This window comes from Aethalodelphis obliquidens, unplaced genomic scaffold, assembly GCF_003676395.1.
Source record: "Aethalodelphis obliquidens isolate GAN/ISIS:26980383/991018 unplaced genomic scaffold, ASM367639v1 scaffold94, whole genome shotgun sequence".
Lineage (NCBI taxonomy): Eukaryota > Metazoa > Chordata > Mammalia > Artiodactyla > Delphinidae > Aethalodelphis > Aethalodelphis obliquidens.
The window spans coordinates 3,883,197-3,895,926 of NW_020838038.1; the positions used below are offsets into that span (position 1 = coordinate 3,883,197).

Below are 12,730 nucleotides of genomic sequence, written 5' to 3' on the forward strand. Positions count from 1 at the left end.
CGGATTCTCAACCACTGCGCCACCAGGGAAGCCCTATAGCATCATTTCTTGCTAATTCTGAAACATGCCATTTCCCCCAAGAGATAACACAGATAACACGGCTGTTGATAACATCGGATGGCCGGACTCAAAGCCCCGTGAGCCAGGGCTAAACCGCAAGAGTGCCAGTGGAGACTCCTTGATATCCACACTCATTTCTGAATTTGATATCACACCAGCTTTATGGCTCCCAATTTCTGTTTTTGAGTTGGATTTTGGTTTTTATCGTCTGCCAGAAATGAAGCCAGCATTTTTGCAGGGTAGGAGTCTGTAGCATTTTAGGAAACTCTGCCCTGATGAGTGTTAGGAAAACTGTCAGACAGAGCAACGCATTGGTTTCCTTCTGTCTGATAGTGAATTTAATTCTGAGATTTTAGACTATTGAATCAGCCTAAGTTAAACAGAGCCCTATATAGATTTGCAGACGTTGCTAATTGTGATAATAATAATAACATTTCTCAAACATCCCTTCATTATGAACTAGGCATTCATATGTGCAAAAATTTACCATCTACAGTTCTAAGTAGATACAAATTTTCCAAACCTCACTTGGCCAAATTTTACAAAACGAAAAGAAGAAAAGACAAAAGAAAGAAAAGATGAAAAGGAACCAAACCAATAATTCGGGCCTTTCTCCCTTTTGCTATTCTTTGAGTTCTGTGACTGTCATTTTTCTTCTCATCATTAAGTGGGAAGGATAGCGAGTTAAAAAAAAATAAAAAAAGACACAAATGGAAAGCAGAGGCACAGGAAGGGAAGAGGCAGATAGGAAGAGCCAAGTAGTGAGGCGACAGAAGCAGCGGCCCCCGGGCCTGCTGTTCCCCTCCTCTGCCAGCAGCCCTGCCAGCCGTGGCCACACGCAACCATATGAGATGCTTTGAGCTGACCCAGCGGCATTGCCTCCTCTTCCGGACCATAATGTAACTCAGTTTAACAAACACTTACAGATGTCCTCCTTTGTGTATAAGGAACGACAGCTTCAGGCCTTAGGAACTTGCAGGGAGATGGGGAGACAAGTGTTAACAGAGAAAACAGTCCGAGGAAGCAGAGAGTTAAGTCCAGAGTTGTGTGGGAGGCCAGGATGCTGTGGAGGCGGTTAGGGTTAGGGTTAGAGCAAGGCCATGTATGTAGGCTGATGGGGGTCTGGGGAGGATGCAGGAGAGAGGTGAGACTTGACCGTACTTGAGGGTTGGGTGGCAGGGATGTGTGCAGACAGGGAAGAAGGGGAAGGGCCTTCTAGATCCATCTCTCTCCTGACACTGCTCTGTTATATGGCAAGGGCCTTTGGGGGACAGCATCTGCACTTTTCTTCAGATGCTCAGCTATCATTTTAAATCAACCTTCATACATGTGTCATTAGTAAAAAAAAAAAACATCGGCACTTTTCTTCAGAAAGGACCATTTGTCCAACACATGGAACATTCCTATTTCCTGTCAATGTGGGACTAATTTCCTGACACATTTTATTATTTTTTTCCATTAAGAACTTATTCTGCAGTAGATTTCGCCAGGCTCAGTTGATGGACTCATCCTCCCATTTGGGGTATTACGTTGTTGTTTGCAAGATGATCCTGCTAAAATGTGCAGGATTTATTACTTCTTTTTGCCATTCCTCCATTTCTGGAGAGCTGTGTTTAGGTAGGAAGGCTAAGGGGGCACAGGAGGGAGAAAATAAATTCTCATTTGTGGTGTTGCTTCCGTTTCACTCACTGTAAGAATCAGACCGTCCTAATCAGACAAACAGGTCAGACAGGTCTTCTTCTGCTCTGGGACTCCATTTTAAAATGCTGCTTAATGTCTGGATTTAACACACACACACGCACACACATGTGTGCGTGCACATCAGAAATTTATGGTTGAAAGAAAACCAAAAGCAAATTTCTAAATGCTATAGCTTCTTTTATGTGTAGACTAAAAAACGTGTACCAGTGAAGACAACCCACAGAATAGGAGGGAAATTATAATAGACATAGGATGTGACATCATAGACATCATAGGATGTGAAGAGACATTTCTTCAAAGAAGATAGACAAATGGCTAATAAATAATGAAAGATGTTCAACACCATTAACCGTGAGGGAAGTGCAAACCAAAATCACAGTCAGGTACTACTTTGCACCTACTAGGATGGCTGTAATATAAAAGACAGACAGTAACAAGTGTTGGTGAAGATGGGGGGAAAATGGAACCCTCATACACTGCCGGTGGGAATGGAAAATAGTGCAGCTGCTTTGGAAAACAGTCTGGCAGTTCCTCAAAAAGTTAAACAAAGAGTTACTATACCACCCAGCAATTGTACTCCTGGATATCTACCCAAGAGAAATGCAGACATACGTCTGCACAGAAACTTACACATGGATGTTCATAGCAGCATTGCTCATAATAGCCCAAAACTGGAAACAACCCAAATGTCCACCCATGGATGAATGGATAAACAAAGCCGGTCTCTCTATACACTGAAATATTATTCAGCCATAAAAAGAATGAAATCTGACACATGCTAACACATGGATGAACCTTAAAAATATTATGCTAAGTGAAAGAAACCAGTCACAAAAGGTCACATATTGTATGATTCAATTTTTAAGAAATATCCAGAATAGGTTACTCTCTAGAGACAAAAAGTCCATTAGTGATTGTCTGGGGGATGAGGATGGGGGAGGCTTGAGGGACAATTGGAAGTGACTGCTGTTTGGTCCAGGGATTTTTTAGAGGTGATGCAAATGTTGTAAAATTGATTGTGGTGATGGTTGTTATTTAAAACCATTGAAACTGTACACTTTAAAAAAGGGGGCACCAGGGCTTCCCTGGTGGCGCAGTGGTTGAGAGTCCGCCTGCCGATGCAGGGGACACGGGTTCGTGCCCCGGTCCGGGAAGATCCCACATGATGCGGAGCGGCTGGGCCCGTGAGCCATGGCCGCTGAGCCTGCGCGTCCGGAGCCTGTGCTCTGCAACGGGAGAGGCCACAACAGTGAGAGGCCTGCATACCGCAAAAAACAAAAACAAAAATAAAAAAGGGGGCACCAGAAAAAACCCAAATCTTTGTCCCACTTTTGCTTTCTGACAGGTGTGAAAAATGAAGGGACATATATAAAATAGATAACCAACAAGGACCTACTGTATAGCACAGGGAAGTATACTCAGTGTTTTGTAATAACCTATAAGGGAAAAGAATCTGAAAAAGATATATATGCATAACTGAATCACTGTGCTGTACACCGGAAACTAACACAACATTGTAAATCAACTATACGTCAATTAAAAAAAAATGAAGGGACAAAAATCGAATGATGATGATTTAACCACTGCTACTTTCTAATATGATCCATCAAAACAGTTAAAAATGGTACCCATCTATTTCCATGGACCAGTCCTGTTGGCGTAAACGATCAATGGGGCAAGCACACCTTATAACCCACTTCGTTGTGGAATAACGCTGACAGCCGAGGACGCTGTCTTAGAAAACAAGAATCCCAGGTTGGGAGCGAGTGGTTCCTCACAGCAGTGTCACCAGGCATCGCCTAGAGCCAGAATCATTTTCACAGGCTGAACCCAGGCCGAGTTGTTCAAGAGACAGAGGTGAGATATTATCACTCTGTTGCAGAGTCTAGATGAAAAAGATTACATTTCTGTGCTCCCCAAACAAGTTCCTGGTTTACACACGCACACACGCACACACACACACACTCAAACAATGTACTGCTGATTTCTTAAAGTGTGCTTTTTTTGAAGTGTTTATTACCAAGGACCCATTAATTCCACTTTTGGAAATCCACTCTAAAGAAATAATCTTCAATTTAGACAAAAGCTATATATGTGCACAAAGACGTTTATCACAATATTCCTTAGATTAGTGAAAAATTGCCCCAAATTGGGGAATGGTGAAATAAATCATTCCACTCTCATAAAGCCATTGAAGTAATGATGGTAAAATTGTGGTTTTCAGACTGTGATCAGTGAAAAAGACCTTTCAAAAGAATGAAGAGTGTCGGGGGCTTCCCTGGTGGCACAGTGGTTAAGAATCCGCCTGCCAGTGCAGGGGATACGGGTTCGAACCCTGGTCCCGGAAGATCCCACATGCCGTGGAGCAATTAAGCCCGTGTGCCACAACTACTGAGCCCACGCGTTTAGAACCCGGGCTCCACAACGAGAGAAGCCACCATGATGAGATGCCTGTGCACTGCAACGAAGCGTAGCCACCGCTCGACGCAACTAGAGAAAGCCCGTGCACAGCAACGAAGACCCAATGCAGCCAAAAATAAGTAAGTAAATAAAATTTAAAAAAAAAAGAATGAAGAGTGTGATGTGGAGATACAATGTATGTGTGTGGAAATGTACACAGATAAAAATAGCAGTGACATTAGGATGTTGGGAGAGCAGGTGGTTTTTTCTTTTTCCCCATTTTTCCGAAATGAGCTTTTAATACTTTTAAGATAAAATAATTAAAAGTTTTTTAATCATTACAAGAATTAAAATGGTGCTTTTTCCTTATAGAAAAGAATTATGACTATGGTCTACTGCCTGTATCTTCTGTTGCGTGCAGATCACACGAGATCTTGTTCAAATGTGGGATCTCAGTCAACAGGTCTGGGCTGGGTCTGAGGCTCTGCATTTCTAACAAGCTTGCACGTGATGCTGATGCTCGTGGTCTGTGCACCACACTTTGAGTGGCAAAGGGTCTAAGAGTTTCTTGAGAGAGACTGGCTAAAAGTCAAAACCAAAAGCAGACAAAAACACGGATTGAAGATTGTTAAAGTCAGGAAGAGGTTCCTATAAATTGGTACCACGGAGAGCCAGGTAGCCAAACTTCCCCTAGGGTTTTCTTTTCTCCCAAAGATGCTGTTATTCAAGTACATAAGCTTGAGGATATGTCAGTTTTCTATATCATTACATACTTCACCACATTTAAATTTAAAAAAATTTTGGTGAGAATACTTAGAGTGAATAGAATGGCCTTTTTATTGTCCCTGTTAAGTGACTTGAGTTCAGTTCACATATCCCTGGAACCAATCAGTGATTCCTTCCCTTTCTACACATTGCCACTTAGCTATTGGTTTTCACAGAATAAAGCAATCAAGAGTCAGGAGCCCTTTTCTGTGAAATATACCGTACTTCCTCCCTCTCTCCCAAGGGCTTTCATCAGGCAATAACTCACCTGAACTTTCTGAAGTCTGTCTCCGAAACTAAAATGTGGAGAGGCTTTTCTTCTCAGCATCCCTCAGGTTGCTCATGGCCTTTGTATGCTGCTTGTGGAATTGCCACGCTGTTCGCAGAGCGGTTGTACTAGTTTCCTATCACTACCGTAACAAAGTACCATGAATGCAGTGGCTTAAAACTACACGAGTTTATTCTCTTACAGTTTGGAGGTCAGAAGTCTAAAGTCAAGGTGCTGCGTTCCTTCTAAAGGCTTCAGGGGCGCATCCTTCCTCCCTTGTCTAAGAGCATCACTCCCACCTCTGCTTCTGTCCGCACGTCTCCTTTGTCTGACTCTGACCCTGCTGTCAACATAGTCACAGGCTCTGGGGATGAGATTGTGGACATCTTTGGGGCTGGCCATTATTCATGTTATCACAGTGGTCTATTCACAGCCCATAGCTACTTGTACCTTGTTGAGTTTTTTCCTTTCTATTAGTAGCTTTATTGACATGCAGAGTTAGCCATAGTCAAAGTTATCAACCAGAGAGTGGTGTTTTGTTGGTTCCTGTGAGTATTCCGTGTCAGTTTTCTATTGCTACATAACTAATGACCATAAACTTAGTGGCTTAAAACAATGCAATTGTGTTATCTCATAGTTTCTGTACGTCAGGAGTCCAGGATCCTCTGGCCAGGATCTGACTGGCTGAAATCAAAACATTGGCAGGGCCTTCCCTGGTGGCGCAGTGGATAAGAATCCGCCTGCCGATGCAGGGGACACGGGTTCGGCCCTGGTCCGGGAAGATCCCACGTGCCGTGGAGCAACTAAGCCCGTGCACCACAACTACCGAGCCTACACTCTAGAGCCCGCGAGCCACAACTACTGAGCCCACGTGCCGCAACTACTGAAGCCTGCGCGCCTAGAGCCCGTGCTCTGCAACAAGAGAAGCCACTGCAATGAGAAGCCCGCACACCACAACGAAGAGTAGCCCCCACTCGCCGCAGCTAGAGAAAGCCCGCGTAGCTACAAAGATGCAGCATAGCCAAAAATAAATTAATTAAAAAAAAAAAAAACATTGGCAGGCCTACATTCCTTTTTGGAGGCTCTGGGGAAGAACATGCTTTGAAGTTCATTCATTGGTTGTTGGCTGAATTCAGTTCTTGTGGATTTAGGACGGAGGTTCCCATTCCTCGTTGGGTGTCAGCCGGGAGCCTCTGTCTCAGCGTTGTAAGGCGGCCCACGTTCATTCTCACCTGGCCTCCACCATCTTCCAGCCAGCAATGGCAAGGTGAGTTCTTCTCAGGCCTCCAGTCTCTCCACCTTCCTTTTCTCTCACCAGCCGGAGAGAGCTCTGCTTTTTTTTCTTTTAATTTTTCTTTTATATTGGAGTATAGTTGATTAACAATGTTGTGTTAGTTTCATGTGTACAGCATCTTGATTCAGTTATACATATACATGTATCTATTCTTGTTTGGATTCTTTTCCCGTGTATATTATTACAGAGTATTTAGTAGAGTTCCCTGCACTACACAGTAGGTCCTTATTGATTATCTATTATATATATAGTAGTGTGTACATGTCAATCCCAATCTCCCAATTTATCCCTCCCCCACCTTCCCCCTTTGGTAACCATGTTTGTTTTTGAAGTCTGTGAGTCTGTTTCTGTTTTGTAAATAAGTTCATTTGTATAGATTCCACATATAAGTGATATCGTATGATATTTGTCTTTCTCTGTCTGACTTACTTCACTCAGTATGATCATCTCTAGGTCCATCCATGTTGCTGCAAACGGCATTATTTCACTCTTTTTCATGTCTGAGTAATATTCCATATTATATACATGCCGCATCTTCTTTCTCCATTCGTCTGTTGATGGACCCTTAGGATGCTTCCATGTCTTGGCTATTGTAAACAGCATTTACAGCTTATGAGAATACAGATTCATGGACCCCACCCCAGACCGGCTGAATCAGAAGCCTATGTTTTCACAAGGCCTCCAGGTGATTCTGATGTACACTACAATGTGAGAAGCACTGTTCCGATTGGAATAAAAAGGCTCCATCCATGGACCATAGCAAAGTCATCCCCTACGTGGCTTTAGTGAGAATGGCTGCCTCACACGGCCCTCATCATGTGTCAGCTCTGTGAGTGTGGGCGAGTCATTTATGTGCCCAGTGCCCTGGTATCCTCAACCGATTTCCTCAAGTGACCGTGTAGTAGGAATGATCTAACAACCCTTCCGGCTCACGGGATTGCCTGAGGAATCAACAGGACAAGCCATGTGAAGTGCCCAGACAGTGAAGCACTTATTCAACGGGACCCTCAGGGAGTGCCCTCACTCGCCTCTGGAACTGCATGGGTTAATAGGATGCGTAAGCGTAATAGGACCATAAACACTGGTGCACTGGTTGTCAGGTAACAATTACACATTGACAAGGACTTCGTTAGATACTGCCTGTGGAAGGCTGAATAATGCCCCTCCCCAATATGTCCACGACCTAATCCTTGGGAAGCTATGAATGTTACCTTATATGGCAAAAGGGACTTTGCAGACGTGATTAAATTAATGGTCTTGAGCTGGGGGATTATCCTGGATTATCCTGGTGGGCTCAATGTAATCACAAGGGTTCTTATAAAAGGGAGGCAGGAAGATGGGAGAGAGGTGATGTGATATCAGAAGCAGAGGCTGGAGTGATAGACTCTGATGAAGGAGGAAGGGGCCACAAGCCAAGAAATGGACAGGCAGCCGTGAGAAGCCGAAACAGGCAAGGAAGTGGATTCTCGCCTGGAGCCTCTAGAATGAACGCAGCCTTGCCAGCTCCTTGACTTTATCTCAGTGAAACTGATTTCAGACTTCTAAGCTCCAGAACTGTAAGACAATAGATTTGTGTCATTTTAAGCCACTAAGCTTGTGATGATTTGTGACAGCAGCAAGAGGAAACTAGCACACGACCTTACCCAGCCTATCATTCGCAGGCATCAGATCACCGAGAGCCCCAGGCTCTGCCTCCGAAGTGTCTGATCCGTGAGGTCCAGGATGAAGCTGTGAATTTGCGTTTCTAACAAGCTCCCTGATGAGGCCGATGTTGCTAAATTCCAGGTCCGCTGTCTGAGTAGCAGGGGCTCAAGAAACTTGTTAAGATCCATATTCCCTGGCAGATAACTTCTGATTCAGGAGGTCAGGAGCCTACCCTTCCACAAGAATCCCCAGATGACTGTACCGAGTGGCTGCCAGTCTCACTCAGGCACAGACTTACCCTAAGTGGCCCCGAGAGTGGGAACTCCTTCCTGTCTAGCAGGTCAGGGGCAGAGAAAGACTTTGCGGCCCCCTTGTACGTACTAATTCATCAATTCATGGCATCACTCACTGTCCTGAGTCGGTTAACCCGAATGACCATCAGACTGGTCGCTGGGGCCACCAGGGCTTTGCCCACTGGCTACGCAGAGGAGATGTTCACGCAGAGCATGGACTGCCTGTCCTCAGGACCACTGGACACACACCATCACTTAGACTCATCCCCCAGAAAAGCAGAAAGGGCTTGGAAGAGTCCACCCGTGGCAACGCTACCGCAGGCTCCATCCCACCGACGAGCCTGAGAGGGCCGCCCAGCTCTCTCTGCAGTATTGGCCTGGTTGGCATGGAGGGAGCGTGGCAGGAGATGGGGAAACTTGCCAAGCAAAGCATGTCATCAGCCTGGGACTGGTGGGAATCAGGGGAGCAAATGGAAGTAAAAAAAAAAAATTGAGGAGGTAGAGGAATAAGAAAAGGAAAATCAGAAAAAGACAGATTGAGAACAGTCAGTGATAATGAGTAAGATGTGGGAGCAGCAGTGCAGACAACTGCCATGTGGTCCGAGCCAAGGACAGGGTGGGCGTGGGAGAGCTGGTCTGTGCAGCCAGTGGCTTCTGTCAAAGCCACCAGGCTGCATCAGGGCACTCATCCCCCATCTCAAATGCCCCTTTCTACATGCAAGGACATGCCTGCTCCCTTCCCCCACTGTGGGCAGCCGTAAGCTGCTGGATGGTTTGACCTAGAAGAGAGACAAAGCTCTCCAAAAGAAAATTGAAATTAATGCTGGCTTTAGAACTTCGCTCTAGAAATAAATCGCTGCTACTTGTGATAAATGCTTAACGAAATGAGACAACCAAGAGAAACACCATTGGATGCTAACAAAAGGGAAGAGTTGTCGATATACGTGGAAGTGCGTACACTTGTACCCATCCCTACATAATCTCCATGTACACGGGGCAGAAGTGGGAGGGCGCTGTCCAGCAGGAAGGTGTCCTTGTTCCACACAAACACACCCCCACACACAAACTAAAGTGCACCAATAAACAAAGCCTTCTGAAGATGCCAGGTATAAGGAGTGAAGATGAGGCAGGATTCACCTGCGCTGGGTCCGCCCAGGGCCACTCCGGCTGCTGTGGAGATGTAGTCAGTGTTTATGGAGCACTTACTGAAAGCGAGGCTGTGCACTACGCTCTCTAAGTGCGTTAACTCACTGCATCTTCACAACAAATCTTCCAGGAGAGGCATGATTCCCCTCCCATTCTGCGGGGGAGGAAGGCCACTCAAAGTGGGTTGTCACTCATCTGAAGTCCCCGCAGCTTTAATGAACTGGATTTGTACCCAAGTCTACTTGACTTCAAACCCATGCTGTCGGCTGAATCACCAGGTCTCATCTCTCAGCTGTGCATGTTTTCACCAGCACCCCGTCACCACTTGCCCTTCTTACTAAGGTGTGACATTTAACTTCTCCAAGGAGGGAGCCGGGCTCCACTGGACCAGCAGAGAGGTGAGACAATGCAACAGGCACCAGGAAGAGGTGGGGAGATGCATCTCCAAGGACCTGGCCCCAAAGACAGACCCAGGGGAGGCAAAGAAACCGTGTGCACAGCTGCTGTGGAGGGGAAAAGGAGGCTGGCTTTTTAAAACGGCCAATCTGCTCCCACAGCAGACTCCTTAACAAAGTGGAAACCAAATGCAGAGAGAGGATTAATCGTACCTCAACAGCCCACGCCTACATATTTTTTTCCTGGCCCTTTGCTGTGGCACAGAGACATACACACTGAAAGGTCGATTAGCAAATTGGCTCCTCGATGGCATTTTGCTTGATAGGTTTAAATCACAAAACCACTGTTTTCAAATGCCAGCAGGGCAGGCAAACACAGGGAACTATGAGGGCTAATGGGCGTGCTATTCAGTTGTAAAAAAGAATGCATTGCTGTATAATTGCTTCAGAATCAGTCATTTGACTATACAAAGAAAAAAATTAACTGAGATGAAGTTCCCTTTCGGGGAGGTAATTATGATTATTCTAAAGCCATCATTATTCATTTTACATATTGGGAAATTGCTCCCCAAATGTGACCTGTTTGGAGATAAAGAGAGACTTCAATGTAATTCTGCTAAAGGATTTTGATTCTTTATCTCAAAGTCAGTGGCATTTTAAGAAATCAAAGGAAATGTAACAGTTTTTAGAATTCGAATTAAGGTTTTTGATTGCCTTGTTAAAAAAAAAAAAGGACAGAGATCCTGAAGACCTAGGCGTCCCCGTGGGTTTTAGCGCGATGAGCTCAATCGGCACCGGGTATGACCTGTCAGCCTCTACATTCTCTCCTGATGGAAGAGTTTTTCAAGTTGAGTATGCTATGAAGGCTGTGGAAAATAGTAGTACAGCTATTGGAATCAGATGTAAAGATGGCGTTGTCTTTGGGGTAGAAAAATTAGTCCTTTCTAAACTTTATGAAGAAGGTTCTAACAAACGACTTTTTAATGTTGATCGGCATGTCGGAATGGCCGTAGCGGGTTTGTTGGCAGATGCTCGTTCTTTAGCAGACATTGCGAGAGAAGAGGCTTCCAACTTTAGATCTAACTTTGGATATAACATTCCACTAAAACATCTTGCAGACAGAGTGGCCATGTATGTACATGCCTATACACTCTACAGTGCTGTTAGACCTTTTGGCTGCAGTTTCATGTTAGGGTCTTACAGTGTGAATGATGGTGCACAACTCTACATGATTGACCCATCGGGTGTTTCATATGGTTATTGGGGCTGTGCCATTGGCAAAGCCAGACAAGCTGCAAAGACAGAAATCGAAAAGCTTCAGATGAAAGAAATGACCTGCTGTGATGTTGTTAAAGAAGTTGCAAAAATAATTTACATAGTACATGATGAAGTTAAGGATAAAGCTTTTGAACTAGAGCTCAGCTGGGTTGGTGAAATAACTAACGGAAGACATGAAATTGTTCCAAAAGATATAAGGGAAGAGGCAGAGAAATATGCCAAGGAATCTTTGAAGGAAGATGATGAATCAGATGATGATAACATGTAACATTTACTTCGTTTACTTCTATTTAACTATTTAGCCCTTTGGATTAATACATACCCACTGATAAACTTTCATTAAATCTTTGTCTTGTAAAAAAAAAAAAAAAAAAAAGGACATTATGTAGGTGGACTGATATGCTAATATTTTAGCCTTGTGTGCGCTCTGCTTTTATTTGTGACCCACAAAGCACAAAGGGTATTTTTCAACTCCTGACTAGACAAAGAAGGGACAGACTGGAGAGAAGTCCGGTTTGGGGCAGATCTGATGGCAGAGAGAAGGCAGAATATCTACCTCCTAGTTTGTTTCTGCCTTTGACAAGGAGCAAAAATTGAAAAGAAAGAACAAAATGTAAAGCAGATACCATTGTGCAAAGGGAAACTGAGGGTAAATTGAATGTAAAAAAGAGAAGGATACCAAGCAGCTGATTGAAATTCTCCTCCCAACCCTGCAAGGAGTGGATCGTCTTCCATTTGCAGATTGGGAAACTGAGGCTCAGCTAATAAAGGCCCAGGGTGAGGTTTGATCCCAGGTGTGTCTGCTCTTTATATTTCTTCATTCACTCATTACTTCATTCAACAAACATCAGTGAAGTATCGAGGACACAGAGAAGAGCCGGAAGAGTCCAGCTGGTCTTTAGAGCATCTGCAGGTGAGCTGGGAATGAACACCTCCTGTTCCTTTATCATGAGTCCTGATTTCGAGCCTGTCAGTTTACATCCCTGGTCTCTTCAGGGCTTTGTAGATATAATCACAGACCCTTTGGGTCACGTGAAGATGCACCAGAAGATGAAACTGGATTGAAGCAGGAGTCTCCATCTTGAATAAAGAGAGAGAGAGAGAGAGAGATTGACTTGACCAATCATGACAAAAACAAGAAAAATATAAGCCTGGAGGCAGTGCTTTATCTTAAACCATGTGTTTTCAAATACTTTCTGATGAGCCTCCTCAGAATTCCACAAGGTTGGGACTTCCCTGGTGGTCCAGTGGTTCAGACTCCACGCCCCCAATGCAGGGGGCCCGGGTTCGATCCCTGGTCAGGGAACTAGATCCCACATGCGTGCCACACCTAAGAGCCCACATTCCGCAAGGAAGATCCTGCACTCGGCAACGAAGATCCCGCGTGCTGCAACTAAGACCCAGCGCAGCCAAATAAATAAATAAATATTAAAAAAAGAAGAGTTCCACACAAGGTAGCATGGGCCAGTAGTATTCCTATCTGCCT

General features: G+C 44.6%; 1 protein-coding gene and 1 long non-coding RNA gene across 3 annotated transcripts in view; both read left to right on the forward strand.

The window, feature by feature from the left end:
* LOC113614364 (uncharacterized) overlaps positions 1-4,121 on the forward strand; it is a 34,388-nt gene extending 30,267 nt beyond the window's left edge. For both annotated transcript variants that reach the window (XR_003430602.1, XR_003430603.1), the window contains one exon: positions 3,986-4,121. This is a non-coding gene — a long non-coding RNA (uncharacterized LOC113614364). The remainder of the gene's footprint in view (positions 1-3,985) is intronic.
* A 6,589-nt stretch (positions 4,122-10,710) lies between these two features.
* Positions 10,711-11,620, forward strand: LOC113614362 (proteasome subunit alpha type-3). Its single transcript, XM_027095802.1, has one exon. It carries the CDS (start codon positions 10,745-10,747, stop codon positions 11,510-11,512), a length of 768 nt encoding a protein of 255 aa, XP_026951603.1. The 5' UTR covers positions 10,711-10,744; the 3' UTR covers positions 11,513-11,620.
* The last annotated feature ends 1,110 nt before the right edge of the window (positions 11,621-12,730 follow it).